This window comes from Martes martes (genome assembly GCF_963455335.1).
Source record: "Martes martes genome assembly, chromosome: 18".
Lineage (NCBI taxonomy): Eukaryota > Metazoa > Chordata > Mammalia > Carnivora > Mustelidae > Martes > Martes martes.
The window spans coordinates 8,475,941-8,493,626 of NC_137906.1; the positions used below are offsets into that span (position 1 = coordinate 8,475,941).

The following is a 17,686-nucleotide window of genomic DNA, read 5'->3' on the forward strand; positions in this document are numbered from 1 at the left end:
GGGGCGGGGCTTATTGTGTCCCGCCCCAAGGCAGTCACCCAACTCCAGTACTGGGGGAGGGATCTCGGGTGTGACCTTTTATTATAATTCATTCGTGGTGAGAAGGAGAAGACAGAAGTAGAAGGAACCATCAGTTTTCCCTTTAGATGCCTTCGGGCAAATTCTACCAGTCCTTTTACTCTCCTGGGCAAGGGCTGGGAAGGTGGAGAGGGGGTTGGCGCAGATGGCTCTGTCTCTCTCTGGTCCTTGGAGGCCTTCCACACCCACTGGCTTCTGAGTCTTCCAGTCTGGCCGGGGTCATTATCAGAGGCTGTGACCCGCTGGGCAGCTCCGTCTAAGGAAGTCATCCTCCAGTCCCACTCTCAGGCCTTTACGAGAGAATATAGGGTCTCCTCCTGGGGGGCCTCCTTGGGAGGGAGGCGGGGAGGTGCTGCCAGTGATGAGGAGCTGGAGAGGGTGAGGGAGGCATAGAGGATGGGGTTGTCCTGGGCTTCATCCTGGCGAGAAGGAAGGAGAAGGCGGTGAGACCGTGGAAGGGGAGCTGTCCCCACCTGAGAGCAGTAATCTGGCACCTGAGTGTTCCACCAACACTGCATGCAGCCCTCTATTCCCTTCACCCCACCTTCTCCAAACTTTTCTTTCTTTCTTTCTTTTTTTAAAAAGATTTTTTATTTATTTGACAGAAAGATCACAAGTAGGCAGAGAGACAGAGAGAGAGGGGGAAGCAGGCTCCCCGCTGAGCAGAGAGCCCGATGTGGGGCTCGATCCCAGGACCCTGAGATCATGACCTGAGCCAAAGGCAGAGACTTAAACCACTGAGACACCCAGGCGCCCCCAAACTTTTCTTTAATTCCTTCAGGCCATAGTCTGAGATGCTTACCTTGGGCTCCAGCTTGGGCTCCAGCCGGGGCTCTGTTTGTTGTCCTAGAAAAAAATCAAGGTGTGCTGGGGTCAGGTGCATACGGCCAGGGTAGAGAAATGGGCTGGAGCCTCCAAGCAGTGAGGTCATCTGCTGTGTCAGGACCAGGGTCAGGCAGGAGGGATGGGGGGGGGCACGTGTGTGAGCAGGGAGTGTGTAGGGAAGGATAGGAGTGATGGCAGTCAGAACTCACTTTTAATCCCGATGTTCTCATACTTCTCCTCAGTGTTTTGGAAGGATCCCCTGTATAAGAAGGAGAGGGCAGAACGTGGGTTAGAGGCTGGACAGAAGCGAGTTCAAACCTGTGTGGGGCTAGTTCTCCGTGTGTGCGTGTGTGTATGGGCGGGGAGGGGCACCCCGACTTCCTGACACTCCATCTGGTTTGAGGCTGTCAGGAGGCCTCCTGGAAGATCCGAGAGGCAGTTTGCAGTGTAACCAGTAGAGGTCCCACAGGCCCATTGAAGGCAGAGGGTCCTGGAGAAGCAGCTTTGTTGAAAGAGCCTTGGGAGGGGTGAAGTCTTGTCTGCCCTGTGGTGGTTGGTACAAACTAGAGAATGAACACCAGCTCTACCCACTTCAGGTCTTCTGGTGGGTGCCCAGGCCAGAGCGGGGAGAGGGGAGGGAAGGGGCTGGAGAGAAGGACAGAAGTCCAGAAGATGGGCTGGAGGGATGGGGGGGGTGGGAAGGTGAAGAGGAAGAGGGCTCCAGAGGGAGGGAGGGAGGCAAGGTTAAAAGCTGAGGAGGGAAGTGGCTCTGAGAAAAGAGACACCCCCTGGGAAAGGACCGGGAGAGTGGAGTGACAGAGGCCCTGTGCCCTTCCCATAAGGAACTTTCCTGTTTCCCAAGAGGGACAAGCACTCACTTGGGTACCGCTCTGGCGTTAGTCTTCAGACCTGTAGGGGAACAGCGGCATGTTAGGGTGCCATCCATAGAGGGCACCTCTCCTCCCTGCCTTCCTGCTCCGTGTGCTCTGAGACCAACCTCCAGAGAGACCAGGGCAGTGGAGCTGCTCTGTTGGACCCACCTGGGACTCAGCGTGACACCTGCTGGCATCCTGAGGCTGCCCAACCCTGTCCTGTGGTTGTCAACACCAAATCAGGAGAGCAGCTCTTGCCCGCGTCATCTTTCTCTCCCAAACCTCAATTGTTCCGTTTGTTTCCTTCCTCCTTGCTTGAATTCCCCAAGCATCCCTCAACCTTGCTCCTTCTACCGCTGAGGCCCTGCCCACCCATTCCTTTCCTTCCACCTTGTCTCAGACTCTCTGCTTCCTCCTATCCTGAAACACTGGCTTTTTGTGCTTTCCTGAGTGGTGGATTTTTCTCTCCTGCCTTGTGAGCATCATGGCTGGGACCTGGGTCTGAGCGGCAGCCTGTTCCTCTTCACTGAAACCTGCCAGTCTCCCCACCCCCCTCTTCCCTTCTCATCCTCCCAGGTCTCTCTGGGGCATTTCCCAAGGATTGGCCCCTGCTTCACAGACACGCCCTCCACCACCCAACACCACCCTGGGAGGTCCCACTATCCACGGAGACAACCCTCTGGACACATGGGACTCCTATGTCTCCCAAACTCCAGGACCCTCTCCTCTGCCATACCCTGGACTTTTTTTTTTTTTTTTAAATCTCTGGGACTGAGAACTCTGCAATATTAAATGCCAGCATCCTTTTTATGCTACAGCTTTCTTTCCTTCCACCTTTCTCCTATTAACATCCTGCTTGCTATGCCTGTGCTTTGACCCCATGAACTCTTGTCCCTTAATAATCCACTTTCTTTCAGGCTGTCCAAGCTCCCTGCTGATCCTCTCCTCTGCGTTCCCCCTCTCACGAGCTCCTTGACCTCTCCTGTTCCCCTGTCCTTAGGCCACACTTAGTTGACACATCTCTAATTCTGGATGAGGCCTATGACAGCAGATGATCTTTGCTTACCCAATTTCCATTTATTTCTTTTTCCTCAGTTACAGGACCTTGATTTTATTTGGGGTGGCAGTGTGCTCCTGATAGATGTGGGGAATATGACTACATCCTCGTCAATATGATTCAAGGGGAAGTTGTGGGTAGGATTCTCAGGAAGACTGACTAAAGGACAAACAGCTGCAGCATGGTCTTTTCATCCTTTCTTCTTTCCTCCTGTTTCCTGCCTGGATTCAGAAATGATGGCTGGACTCCAAGAAGCCATCTTGGATCACGAGGCAACCTTCAGGACAGAAGCCAGTAGCTAGGACAGTGAGCAGGAAGCTAGAAGCCTGAGTGCCTGAGGACAGTGGCCTCTGCCATCTGCCTCCTCATCCTTTTATCTGAGGGGAAACAAGGAACTCTGTCTTAGGTAAGCCCTGTTACTGTTCGTCTCTGATGCCAGCAGGGGAACATAACTTCTAACCAACAAGTTCTAGAAGTTTCTACACCTGCACAGGGGAGACATAATCATGCTCAGTGATGCTTTTACAGAGCTCTGGCTTCTCATCTGGGTGGAATCCTGAAATACCCTCTTCTGTTCCCTCGGTGACTGTCACAGCTCTTCCTCTCCAACCCTCAGCCTCACTCTAGAGACAACTGTTGCGACTTTTCCTCTGCAGAATGAAGAACAATTTGTATATGTTGAGTTTGTCAATATTTTTCTTCATGGCTTTTAGGTTTTCCATCCTACTTAGGGAGGCCATCTCCACTGCATGGACATGAGATGGTCTCACATGCTTTCCTCGAGTCTTGGGGTATTTTCCCCCTCATTTAACTCTTTGATCTCTGTGGAAGTTATTTTGGTGCGAATTATGAGATAATATTATTTTCCCCAGATGGCTGCTCACTTGTTCCAGCACCGTGTACTGAATGACTCTCATCTTTCCCCATTGATTAGAAATGCTGCTTATTAGCCTACTAAATTCCTGAATATATTTTGATCTGTTTCATCCTGCCTATATGGGGGCTTTTCTCTTCTCGGATATTGGTTTATCTGTGTTTTCATAGGACTGGATCGAATCATTTTAATCATTACAGCTTAAAATTGCAGGCGCTCATGCTCATATGGTCCTTATTCTGTGCCGGGATCTAGTCTCGATGCGTTACATGTGATTGTCATGACAACCCCCGGGGTGAGTGTTATTACTCTTCTCATTTTACCGATGGGTGAGCTGGGGCAGGGAGTAATAGTACCATTGCACCGGAGTTTACGCAGCCGGGACCTGACTGTGGCCGTCCAGACTCTGTGCTCTTCACCTCTGTGCTTTAATATCTCATGCAGCTAATCTCCTCTCATTGAAAATTTTCTTCAGAGGAGTTTCAGATCAATACTGGAGGCTGGTGGGGTGTAAATGATGAACACCCCTAGCCCTGTCCTCTTGAGCTATAGATGCAGACACCCACACCGCTGAGGGACATCTCTATGCAGAGGCCACACAGGCACATCTCCAACACATCCCAGACTAAGGAACCATCGTTCTCCCCCAAACATGGTCTTGACCCCCTGTGTTCTCTAATTTGCTTGGTGGTTTCCCCATGGACTCATTCACCCTAGTTCTTCCCACTCCTTCGCCTCTACACCAGCCCAATCACCAAGTCTTACTGGTTTTCCTTCTTAAACTGTTCCAGGATCTGGCTCTCTCCCTCCACCCACTGCCATTACCTTAGACTGGCCCCGCCTGGCCCACCTCTGGCCCCACCAGCACAGACCGATGGATCCGCACGCAAGGCAGAGCTGAGGTGGCCACTTTCCTGTTTCACTTTGCCTCTGGGATCAGAGGCTCTTGGGAGTCATATACAAGGTTCTCTTCTCCCATTGCCGGCCTCCTCCACAGCACTGAGCTACCTACAGTTCCCTCACTGACTTCCTGCCCCTGCATGGATAGTGACCTCTTCACTACCCTCACTGTTTGCGTGACTAATTCTCATATTCTTTGAGACTTTTTGCAGGGTCACTTCCTATGGGAACTCCTCACTGGTTCCCCACCTTTCTCCCAATCTACCACAGCTCTTTCTAATTGAGGCAGTCACTCTCTCTCCAGCACTGAGTTCCTTGAAAGTAGGACCTATGCTTTATTTACATTTGTTATCTCCAATCACCCTGCTCCAGAGTCTGCAGCACTGGTTCTCAAACTTGATCACACACACAAAAGCACTTGATGAGACCTTTGAAAATGTAGATTCCCAAGCCCAGACCTCAAGCCCAGCAGGGAGCTGCATTTTTTTAAAAAAATATTTTATGTATTTATTTGACAGAGATCACAAGTAGGCAGAGAAGTAGGCAGAGGGGGAGGGGGAAGCAGGCCCCCTGTTGAGCAGAAAGCCCCGTGCGGGTCTCGATCTCAGGACTCTGGGATCATGACCTGAGAGGAAGGCAGAGGCTTAACCCACTGGGCCCTCCAGGTGCCCCTGGAGCTGCATTTTTTCATGCAGAATGACCCGGGGTCATTCTGATGCAGGTGGTTCTGAGAAATACTCAGTAGGGAAGCTTGGTGGGGGGCATGGCCCGGAACCACTTACCTTTGCTTCTCTTCCGCCTGAGGTAGAGTATCAGTCCCAAAATTGCAATTATGAGCACAGCAACAGCCAGCGCCACCCCTACTGCAGCTTCCACACTGAGGACCGAAGATGTTGAACTCTTACTGTCTTCCAAGTCACAAACGCCAGTGGTGGTGGGGCCAGTGGTGGTGGGGGCAGTAGTGGTGGGAACAGTGGTGGTCGTCTTGAGAGCTGAGAAGACATGAGAATTTAGCAGATTCTCCCCTGGAGGACTGGAGGTTTCTGGATGAAACCATCACATCTTGTTCCCTACTTTGGGGAATACTGGGCGGGGGCGGGGGGGGGACCACTCTCTGAAGCTCTCACGCAGGGAGGGGGTAATGAATCCACATCACCCAGCTTAGATGCTGACTCTACCTCCCATCAGTGGTGTGACCTCAGAACCTTATTTCATACCAACAAATAGGGATCCCTAAATTATAGGAAGGAAAAAGTTTTTTCATTGTGGTAAAGTATAGGTAACATAAAATTTACTGTTTAAACCACATTTAAGTATATAGTTCGGTGGCATTAAGCACATTCACACTGTTGTGCAACCATCACCACTATGCTTTTCCAGAACTTTTTCGTTTTCTCAGATCGAAACTCTGTCCCCATTGAACACTCACTTTGCACTCCCTTCCCCAGCCCCAGGAACCCACTGTTCTGTTCTCTGTGTCTATGAATTTGACTGCTCTAGGAACTTGTTATAAGTAGGACCAAACAGTATTTATCCTTTCTGGATTGTTTTAGTAAGTGATAAAACATCTGTAAAGCGCCTAATATATGTTAGAAATATATATATATATTTTAAAGATTTTATTTATTTATTTGACAGAGATCACAAGTAGGCAGAGAGGCAGGCAGATAGGGAAGCAGGCTCCCTGCTGAACAGAGAGCCCGGTGCGGGGCTCCATCCCAGGACCCTGAGACCATGACCCAAGCTGAAGGCAGAGACTTTAACCTACTGAGCCACCCAGGATCCCCAGAAATATGTTTTTAAGATTAAATTAATATATACTGAACTTCCTACAAATAGATTGTACCTTGTAGATGTTTAATGCACTGTTTAAAAACTGACAGAATGTTAAGCTACTGGAAAAAATTCAACGCCAATAAAATCTTCAGGTTAGTATGGACCAAATTTTCTGTCGACCCTCATTGGAAGGGAATAATAAAACCATCCTTTAATTGAGATAAAAATTTTAAACTCGTCAACAAATGTATATAACATGCTATCTAGAAAAATAAAATCCGAGGAATACATATTTTAAAAAAAATACCTCCTAGAATGTGACTAAAGCCATACTCTAAGCCCAATTCATAGTATTAAGTGCTTTTATTATTTAAAACAAGAAGAAATATGAAAAATGAACAGAAGAAGTACCAAAACCAGAAAGAAGCCAGTCCTAAGAAAATTCAGAGGGAAAAAAGTAATGAAAGCTATGCAGAAATAAATTTATTAGGAATCAGGACAATAGAAATAAATGCAGGAAGTGGTTATTTAGGGGAAAAACAAACAAAAAAAACAAGAAACAAAGAAGAAAATAGATAAGACTCTTGCAAACCTAACAGGAGTCTGTTGAAATCATTTGTGATTGCATATGCTCAATTATAGGTTGATAAATTTTAAAAACTCTGAATTGGATGATTTTCTGAAATAGAAGCTTTGGAAAATGGAGGTAAGTAGTACAATTTCAGTGAGAGGTAAACCAAGAAGCGAGAACTCTAGGGGTGCGTGGCTGGCTCGATCAAAAGAGCATGAGACTCTCGGTTTGGAGATCATGAGTTTGAGCCCCACAGCTGGGGTAGATTTTATTAAAAAAAAAAAAAAACAAGCTTGAAAAAAAAAAGAACTCTATTAAAGAACTACCCGTCATAAGGATTCCAAGCTCAGGAGGTTTTATGGGTAAATTCTTGTGAAAATTTAAGGAACTAATAATTCCCAAATAGATTCTAGAACACAGACAAATACAGAAAATGACGCAATTCTAATTCATTTCATAAAACAATAACCCTGACACTACTATCCATTTATAATTTCTTTTTTTTGAATGCAGGTTAAAACAATAAAGGCCTATGTTTCTTACCATCTGAGTGGAGGAAAATAACCCAGGACTACCACAATGGGAGACTAGGTTGGCACAACCTTTGGGAACACATTTGCAAAATGTAACCTACCCGGGCATGCCCTTTGACCCAATGATTTCAGGGCTAGAAATCGATCCTGTGGAAATGCTGAGCAAGTGTTAGAAGGCCTGTGATTAGAGATGTTCTTTGCAACTTTGTGATGTGGCAGCAACTTAAATGTCTTTAAACAGAAGACTGAGGAAGTAGATTGCGAGACATTGCTGTGGTGGGACACCCTGCAGCCTTTTTTTTTTTTTTAAAAAGGCAGAGCTGTGGGGCACCTGGGCGGCTCAGTGGATTAAAGCCTCTGCCTTCGGCTTGGGTCATAATCCCGGGGTCCTGCGATCGAGCCCCGCATCGGGCGCTCTGCTTGGCGGGGAGCCTGCTTCCCCCTCTCTCTCTGCCTGCCTCTCTGCCTACTTGTGATCTCTGTCTGTGAAATAAATAAATAAAATATATATTTAAAAAAAGGCAGAGCTGTGTATGTGCTGAAATGGAAAAATACTTTGTTGTACGGGGACATGAAAACAAGTCATAGAGCAGAATAGCATACAGTTTGATTCTATCTGGGTTATGTATCTATATCTGTATCTGTAAGAGAGAACATTTCTCAGAAAGAAGTAGTGGTTGGGGAGATAAAGTACAGAGGAAGGAATGTACTTGTCATTGGACTCGGTTTGGTATTGTTTGACCTTTTTTTTTTAATGATGTGTAAGTATTACCAGTACCTTTATTATTTTCAAAATTTAACATTTACCAAACTTCTATAGGCACATAATTTATTTTTTTAAAAGATTTATTTATTTGAGAGGGAGAGTACGGGGGTGGGTGGGGTGGAGGAAGAGGGAGAGAAAGAATCCCAAGCAGACTCCCCTCTGAGTGCAGAGCAGGACAGGAGCTCCGTCTCAGGATCCTGAGATCAGGGCCTGAGCCAAAACCAAGAGTCAGTTGCTTAACCAATTGTACTCCCCAGGCGCCCCAAAAGGCACATAATTTAAAGAGTCCACAAATTCCATACAGTGTATAAAAACAGTGGCCCCTGCATAAGCCCACCGTTAGCTATTTCTTCTGACATTAGCCTTGTTTTTCTAAATCACATGTACATACTGCTGTTTCTTGACTTAAGTTGTATTTATTTACTTCCTACCATTGAAACTGAGGATTTAGATCTCTCACACCCTCACTTTCACCATCTTCCTCGACCCTCCAGCATTCAATGTTCTTTTCATGACATGGGTTCTTCACCTGGCTTCGGGGACACTGTTCTCTCTTTGCTCTTTTCCCGCGTCCCTAGTAGCTCCTTCTGTCTTCTTGTTGATTCCTCCTTTTCCCAACCCGAAACAGTCATGGGACCTCCTTAGTTCAGTAACAGGACCCCCTTTCTAGCTACACTCACTTCCCAGATAATTTATCCAATCCCATGGCATTAACTAGCAGCAACATGCTAATCCTGCCCAAAGTTACATATCCAGCCACCTCTCTCCCCACACTGCCAACTCCTAAATCTCACGCCTACTCACACCTCCATTTGTTTGTCTTGTAATGTCTCAGATTTCAGTAGTCCTTAACTCTCGATCTCCTCCCAAGCCTGTTCCTCTCCCAGGTCCCCCATCTTGGTAAATAGCAGGTCTATCCCTCAAGATGCTCAGGCCAAAAGCCTTAGAGTCACTCTTGCTTCTTCTCTTTCTTACCCCCACATCCCATCATCTGCAAATTCTGCCTGCTCAGTTTTCCAAATATAGTCAGCATCTCCCCTGCCCTCGTTGTCACCCTATTCAAGGCATATCACCTCTCATTGGTGTTCCTGCCCGTGACCTTGCTTGTCTTTACGGTCTGATTCTCCACACAACAGCTGGAGGGACGCTCAGAACACATCAGTGCACATCAGAACACAGCAGGAAACCCTCACTAGATTCATTGTGAGAGTGAAAGTTCTTTTCTTGGCTTTCAGAGCCACACGGGATCTGTCCCCACTGCCTGTTCTGATCTCACCTCCTGCTACCATCAGCTTCTTCATCTGTTTCAGCTGTACATGTCCCACCTCCTGGCCTCTGCCCTGCCGATCCCTCTTGACTGGAACATTCCCTTACTTCCTACAGATCTGTGCCTGGGCTGAATTTCTCTGCTGGCTTCTCTTAGATCCACTCCCTGACTCTTCTCCACTTGCTTTGTTCCTTTGGAGGCTGGTTTTGGTGGGCTCTCTCACACACTGGTTCCTATTCAGTGGCCAGTGGAAGTCACCATCAGGGAATAAAGGGAGAGAGGCTCCTGGGTGGCTCAGTCGGTTAAGCGTCATGATCCTCGAGTCCTGGGACAGAGCCTCACATCGGGCTCTCTGCTCAGCACGGGAGCCTGCTTTCCTCTCTCCCTCTGCCCCTCCCTGCACCACCTCCCACCTCCACTCATGCTCTCAATCTTGCTCTCTCTCTCAAATAAGTAAATAAATAAAATCTTAAAAAAAGAGAGATGGAGAGAGGAGGGTAAGTCATGGCAAAACTGTTGGCCTCCTCCTCACTGGATCTTGTATTAATCTGGGGTCTCAGAGACATAAAACCAATGGGGTCATAGAAAGAAATGTAGAGTTTTGAGGAATTGGTTCATGTGATTATGACAGTTGAGAAGCCATAGTTTGCTGTCTGCAAACAGGAGTCCCAGAAAAGCTAGGGGTGTGGTTCCAGGCCAGACCTATAGGTTTGAGAATCAAGGAAACCATTTATATAATTCCCAGTGTGATTCCAAATTCCCAAGAACCAGGAGCTCTGCCTGGGGACAGAAGAAGTGGTGGTCCCTGCCCATCCTCTACTTTTTTGTTCTTTTCAGGCCCTCAAGGGTTTGGATGATGCCCACCCACTGCTAAACTCGTCTGGAAATGCCATCATAGACATATCCAGAAAGAATGTCTTACCATCTCTCTGGGCATCCCTTGGCCCAGTCAAGTTGACACCTAAAACTAACCATCCCAGACATGTTGACTCTCTCTCCCCAGAGGCTAGAGCCCCTGTCTGGTCCCAGTACCTTCTCTCTACCTTCTCCTCAATCCTGGAGATGGTTGCAGGTGTGTCCCATCCCTGACTGGTTTCCTTACCCTGTGCTCTCCTCAAAACTCTTCTCAGTCACCCTGTTAACAATGGCTGCTTTCTCCTGGCTCTAACGTCCCTGGGGCCTTTCCTGTTCCAGCTGGATAGGGTAACACCCCTAGCAACCTTTATCCCCCAGATTCTGCTCCATTTCCCTGCTTTTCTCTTTTCACCACCATTCAACACACAGAATTAATTTGCTGATTTTCTCTTCAGCCTTCTTTCCATACTTATGTGCAAGAGGCATTGTTGTGGGCATGCTTAGCCTTTTTTTTTTTTCTTTCTTTCCTGCTGTTTCCCTAATGTCTGTCTTAGCACCTTACACACAGTAGGCATTCAATAAATATTTGTTGAATGAGTGAATGAATGTAAGAATATTCTCTTAGAATTTCAAAGCATTCAACTATCGTCTTCCAGCTTTCTCTGTTGCTATGGAGACCACCAGAGCCTTGCCGATTCCCAAATTTCCTGTGGCCTGTTTTTTTCCTCCTTGGAAGTTTTTTGCATCATCTTTTGGTCCCTGACATTCTGAAATGTCATGTTGCACTGTCTCAAGGTAGGTCTTTTTATTTTTACTCATTACTCTGGGCTCCTTTGTTCTGGAAAATTTCAAGAGTTATTTGGCCCATATTTTCTTCCAACTACCTTCTCATTTCTCTGTCTCTGGAACTCCCATAATTCAGAGGCTGGAGTTCCTGGACCAATCCTCAATTTTTCTATATGTGACTTTCCTATGGCTGTTGTAAGAAATGACCACAAACTGGGGGACTTAAAACAACAGAAGTTGTTTTAACAGAAGTTAATTCCTAGAGGCCAGAGGTCAGAGGGCAAGGTGTTGCTAGGGCCTCACAGCCTCGGGAGGCTCTGGGGGAGACTCTGTTCCCTACTTCCTCCAGCTTCCAGACTGCATCATTGAGTCTCCACTCTGTGGCCACACTGCCTTCTCTTCTGTGACAACTGAGTCACATCTGTTACCATGTAAGGTAACAGTCCCAGGTTCTGGGGGCTGGGATGTGGATATGTCTTTGTGGGGGCTGCTATCCAACCCGCCACAGTTTCCAGATACGTGACTCTTTGTCGGTCTTCTGAGGCGTATCTGTCAAGTTGATCCCGCAATCCTTTTACTGGGTTTTCCATTTTTGCCATCATAGCTTAAGTTCCTAAGAGCTCCTAGTCTGCTTGGAAAGCTCCCTCTGTTGCTCCATGTTTGTGCTCTCAACTCTCTGAAAATGGTGATTACCTGAGTTTTATTCTCCCTCCATTGTTCTGGTGCCTTCCAGCCACTCCCCTTGGCTCCCCACCACCCCATTTGTTTTGCTGTGTGTTTCACGGGGAAGGATTCCTTAAGTGTCTAATGTAGTCATAGTTTTAAATGGTGTCTCTAGGCACAGTAGAGGTGAGAGGTCAACCCTCAGGGCTGTAGGATTCCCGGAGAGGCCAAGACCCCATGTCCTTGTCCCCTTGGAGGCCAATGTGCAGAAGCCACGCTGACTGGAGCCGGTGTACGTGGTCTGGGAGAAAACGCTTGTCAGCTACTGGATTGCAGGATCTGTTAAGATTTCTGGATCCTTTGGGGTTTCCATCAAATAGATTTCCCAGAGAAGAATCTCCTGATTTCTTGCCCTTAGCGGGATGGGGGATACCAACTGGGTTGCCTGAGAACTGGGAGGCATCTAAAGGGGCTGGGCGTTTAGGGTCTCATCAGTTCACCAAATCTTCAGTTTTAAGGACTGATCCCTTGCCCCCAGTATGCCTGGGGTACTGCCCCCAACGTCCCTCTGGTCCATCCTTTCTGGAAAGCAAATCTCCAGTCTCTGCTGGGTGGGGAGGGGGCATAGAGGTTTCCCTGCTTCTTAAATAGATTCTCGCCCAATCCTCCAGCTTTCTGACGCCCTTGCACTCCCACTGTCAGGGGTTCTGGGGTCGCCCTTGCTGAACCATCAAGGTGTTTTTGTAGTTAAAAAACTGCCTTTCTTCCGGGTCTCCCCACTGCTGGTTTAGGGCTAAGCTCCCCTGGTCTCCTAGGCCAGGTACATTAGTCTACATGTTTTCAGCTTCCCAAATACTGTTTTTGACCACATGACTCACATATCTTTTTGTCCTTGTGGATTTTGTCTTAAATATTTCCCTTTGCTGTCATTTTAGTAGAGTTTGGTAGGGAGGAGAGGTAAATGTGCATATAACCCAGCATTTAGCCAAAATTTATGCCATATTTTCTAGTGAAAATTATAGAAAATGAACATTCAAAAAATAATGTTGCATATTAGTTTAAAAAACAGGGGATTTAGAGGAAAGCGTCTTGTGAGATATTTACATGGTCTGTGGAAGAACACTGCCGAGGTTACTGAGGGATATAAAATAGCAGCCATTCTGGTGGGAAGATTGGACTTATGCTGATTTCCATTTCTGTCAATTGTCTTATAGGTTTAATGCAATTCTGGTTTTAAAAATACCTATAAGTGGGGGCACCTGGGTGGCTCAGTGGGTTGAAGCCTCTGCCTTCGGCTCGGGTCGTGATCTCGGGGTCCTGGGATCGAGCCCCGCATCGGGCTCTCTGCTCAGCGGGGAGCCTGCTTCTCCCCCTCTCTCCCTGCCTGCCTCTCTGCCTACTAGTGATCTCTGTCTGTCAAATAAATAAATAAAATATTAAAAAAAATACCTATAAGTGTTTTCTTCAGAACTTGGTGAGCTTATTCTTTTTTTTTTTTTTTTAAGATTTTATTTATTTATTTCACAGAGAGAGACATCACAAGTAGGCAGAGAAGCAGGCAGGGAGAGGGGGAAGCAGGCTCCCCGCTGAGCAGAGAGCCAGAGGCGGGGCTCGATCCCAGGACCCCGAGACCACGACCCGAGCCAAAGGCAGAGGCCTAAACCACCTTGCCACCCAGGTGCCCCTGGTGAGCTTATTCTAATATTTATGTGAAACAACAGACCAAAACAATAGTAAGGTTTTTGAGGAAGTAACGTGGTTCTGATGGACATAGACTCACCAGCCACTGAACCGTGACAAGTTACAATCCCTAGAACAGTGCGGTAGCACAGGAGAAAAGACAGGGAAATGGAGTTGACAGACCAGAAGTGGGTGCTATCCTACAAAAAGGCCAGGCCTATGAGTCAATGGAGAAGAGAAAAAAGATTCCATAAATCTAGCTGGGATGATTGATTTGTTTCTTGCTATGAAGATCAATTTAGTTCTTTACCTCACACCATATACCAAAAGACCTCCTCACTAGATTAGTGAGTTTTACTGTCAAAAGAAAGCATACAAAATTCAGAAGAAAATATTTTTAGCCCCTAGTGGAATACAGGATTTTGGGCTAAGACATAATAAGAGGAATTTACAGAGGAGAATACAGTGAGATTTGGATATAAAAAGAAAACATCTGTATGTAAAAAGCACGATTAAGCCAACCACAGACTTCTCAGTTCTATTTGCTACAAATTTCCCTTAGGGGGATGTTTTTGTGTGGTGATACTTCACTTAGGTAAAGACTTTTCTTTTTATTACTTCTCTGTATTTTAAAAATTATGAGCATGAATATCCAATTAATTGCACTAATTGAAAAAATTAATTTATTGTTGAAGAACTCATAGCGAATGTGACTGAAACTGAGAAATGAGAAAAGTTAGAAGAATTAAGGAAGGAAGAGGAGGAGGGGTCTGAGAAGAGCCAAAATCTCCCCGAAATGGCCACTTAAGGGAAGATGCAGGAGGTGCCCGAAATATAAACCCAAAGCTGTCTGGCCTAATTTAGTCATGAGCCGTTTTCTATTTGCTCTAAAACCAGCCCGGTGGTCCTCTGGAGCAGTGGTTACCAGGGCTGGGGACACAGACGGTGTCCTTCCCACCAGGAGCAGTGATGTGCAGTTTGGAACTGCCAGCACGAGTAGCTGTAAAAAGCAAACCTACGGTTTTTCGTTTTTCGTTTTTTTTTTTTTTTAAGATTTTATTTATTCGACAGACAGAGAGCACAAGTAGGCAGAGAGGCAGGCAGAGACAGGAGGAAGCAGGCTCCCCACGGAGCAGAGAGCCTGATGTGGGGTTTGATCCCAGGACCCCGGGATCATGACCCGAGCTGAAGGCAGAGGCTTTAACCCACTGAGCCACCCAGGCGCCCCCGGTTTTTCGTTCTTAAGGAAGTCTACAGACAGCGCACCCCCAGTGCCTGCTCCTGGGAGAGATGCCCTCTCCACCCTGCTGTGGGGACAAACCCAGGTTCAAGTCCCCACGGGCTGCTGAGTTACATGGGAGGATCTAATAATGTAGCACATCCCATTATTCCATGAAAAATAGGTCAAGACAATGATAGCATCAGGTCAGCCAGTGAGGCTGAGCAGTTACTGGTTAAGAGTGGTGGCTCCGGGGTTAAGCTGGGTTCAAGTCCCACCTGCACCATGTCGGTGGCTTTGGGAGGGTCCTTAGGCTGTTCGAGCCTCAGTGTCCCTATCTGTGGCAGGAAGACGACGGCAGTACCTGCTGTTACTGTAGGGCCGTGGGGCAGGTTAACCACGGCGACGCATACCAAGCTGGTCAACCCCACAGCGCACAGTGAGCGGGAGCGGCTGTACTTCTGCTGCAGCCGTGCCTCTCAACGGCCAGCACAGAGGGGCGAGATCGGAGGGGACAACGGGACAGTGCAGGCAGAGGTGGGGACTGGGGATGGGGGAGCAAGGAGGGGAAAGAGGATGGAGCCAGGGGAAGAGGGAGATGGGAAGGGAGAGGAGGGATGGGGCTGGGCGGGGAGCACCGTGGTCTGGGTTCCGAGGAGCAGAGCAGAAGGAAGTGGGGGGATCGGGAAAACAGGTCATGGGGCGTTGCCAGGGGACCGGGCTCTCGGGTGGGTCATCTTTGGGTACCTGCTGGGTGTGCTGGGCTGAGCCCATGGCTGGGGAGACGCAAGACTCGGGGCTGGCCGGGGCTGCACACCTGGACACATGACGAAGGGAAGGCGGCCCACATCCTGGAGAAGTCAGGACGGCCTGGGGGCAAGGGCAGGGGGGCAGGGAGGCAGGCTGGAGCCCCAGCTTAGGGCAAGGGAGGATAACTGGGGAGCCCAGAAGGTGCTGAGGCTGGGGGAGTGGGGCCTGGAGGGAGCAGGGAGGGGGTGGCAAGGAGGGCAGCCCAGGCCTGGGGAGATGGAGGACAAAGAGTAAAGTCGTCAGAGGGCTGGGGAGGGGGTGGGTGTGGGGAGACGAGTTTGAGAGAAGGGCACACAGGAAGCTTGGGGTCTGGGCCAGGCCTGGGGGATGCGGGCACCATGGCCTTTAAGAGCCTCAGGGTGAGCGTGGTGGCCGCCGGGGCAGCTGGACTCACCGGGGGCGATGGTGAGTTCGGTTCCTTCGAGGGCCTGCCACACCTTCTTGCCGCATCTTAATGTTTCCACTTGGATCCGGCAAAAGTATATATTCCCATCCTTCTCCTGCAGGTTTGATATCCGCAGGGAGCCAGACGTCTGACCCTCTGACAATTCAAGGGAGATCCGGTTCCTGTAGTCCTTATGGATGAAAGGCCGAGTACTGTTGTAGATGACCTCCCCGTGGAAGTGTGTCCGTCTCAAGGCTACACTCACTCTGGGATCCTTGGCTAACTCCCAGGGGTGAAAGGAGGAGAAAGAGATGCGGACGGAGCCACCCATGGGGGCTGAGAGGCGGTCTTGTTGCTCGATTCCATAGTGAGTTAGATCACACACTGCTGAGCTACCTGCAGGAGACGGGAGAGGAGAGACTTGAAGCCACGGGGAGAGATGGAGAAGATAACCCCAGCCCTTCTGACACCCTCGCCCACGGGCAGTAGTGGGACAGATGGTAGGACTGGCTCTCTGGCCTGGGTGCTCCCCGCGCCCGGCATGGGGTAGGGAGGAGGGTGAAGGGCTGGGGCTGACCAGCACTGTGGGACCAGCCCGTCTCTTGCTGGGGCTGGGAGGCCTGGCCAGCTCCCCCAGCAGACCCCCTCTCTAGCTGCCCAGCCACAGCCCTTGCTGGAGACTTGCTGGGCCTCGGGGCAGAGCCAGGGTGTCCCGGACACTCACCGGCCTGCAGACGTGAAGGCAGCAGCAGCAGAGACAGCAGCAGGAACAGACCCATTGCCTCACTCTCCTCCCCAGGGAGGAGACGACAGCAGCTCCGTCAAGGCCAGAGGGGAGGCCCTAGGCGGTGCCTCCTTGGGGAGTCGGGAGACGCCCAGAGAGCGTGGATCAGGCCCCTTCAGAAGAGCAAGGGAGGGTGAGAGCCTTCCCCAAGCTCACCCGCCCCCAGAGTGACCAGCACTTCCTTTATCAATCTGGATTCTTCTTTTCCTATATTGCAAAAGTGCTTCCTTGTGGTCAGAGCGCAGAGAGCCACGGCAGAGGCCCCCAGCCTCTATCTTCCTGCTGAGGGCCATGGTTCTGACCTTGGCCATGTGGGGCCTCTCCTCTTCCGCCTCCACTCCTGGCCACTGGCAGCACCTCTGCCTCTCCTTAGGAGTCAGTCTCTGTCTCTCTAGCTCTCCTTTTCATTGGCGGAGTGCCTCTTGGCCTCTGTCTGTCCTCCCAGGGGAAGGGGCGCCAGCAGGACCAGCTCCAGGTCTGCCAGCGAGAGGACAGGCAGCCACGAGTCCCTGCCCAGCTACAGCCCCCTAGGGAGAAGGAGGAGGGAACCACTGCTGGTCAGATGCCCTCGACCTCCAGTCCTAGCACCACGGACACCCAGCTTGCTCATGGTCCCTCTCCTTCCCGGCAGGGGTTCCCCTTCATCCCCTCCCCTGCTGTCCTGTGCAGGACCCAAGTCTACCAGGCCCCTTCCCTGCCCTGATCAGGTCCTTTTGTGCAGTCTCACACCCCCCCTGTGGTTAAGAGGCGAGGGTGGGCCTTCCGGAGGCCATTCCTGACCCCCCAGGATGCAAGACCGTATCTGTAGGTCCTTCTATTCTCCACTCTAGGTGAGGAGACCAAGGCTCAGAGGAGACCTGCCCTAGGTTGCATGACTCTCAGATGGGAAGCCCAGGACCCAAACTCCAGTCTTGCTGCGTCCACAGAGCATTCTGCTCCTTCTGGATGCTTCTGTCTGGTTGTCCCACACAACCTCTGGGCCTCA

General features: G+C 49.3%; 1 protein-coding gene across 1 annotated transcript; it reads right to left on the reverse strand.

Moving 5' to 3' along the window:
• Positions 1-52: 52 nt before the first annotated feature.
• LOC308359485 (paired immunoglobulin-like type 2 receptor alpha) lies at positions 53-16,870 on the reverse strand. Its single transcript, XM_080830552.1, has 7 exons — positions 16,642-16,870; positions 15,927-16,313; positions 5,389-5,598; positions 1,782-1,812; positions 1,113-1,162; positions 881-924; positions 53-497 (listed from the first exon to the last, which is right to left on the reverse strand). The coding sequence occupies exons 1-7, from the start codon at positions 16,694-16,696 to the stop codon at positions 363-365; spliced, it is 912 nt and encodes a 303-aa protein (XP_080686678.1). The 5' UTR covers positions 16,697-16,870; the 3' UTR covers positions 53-362.
• Positions 16,871-17,686: the final 816 nt, after the last annotated feature.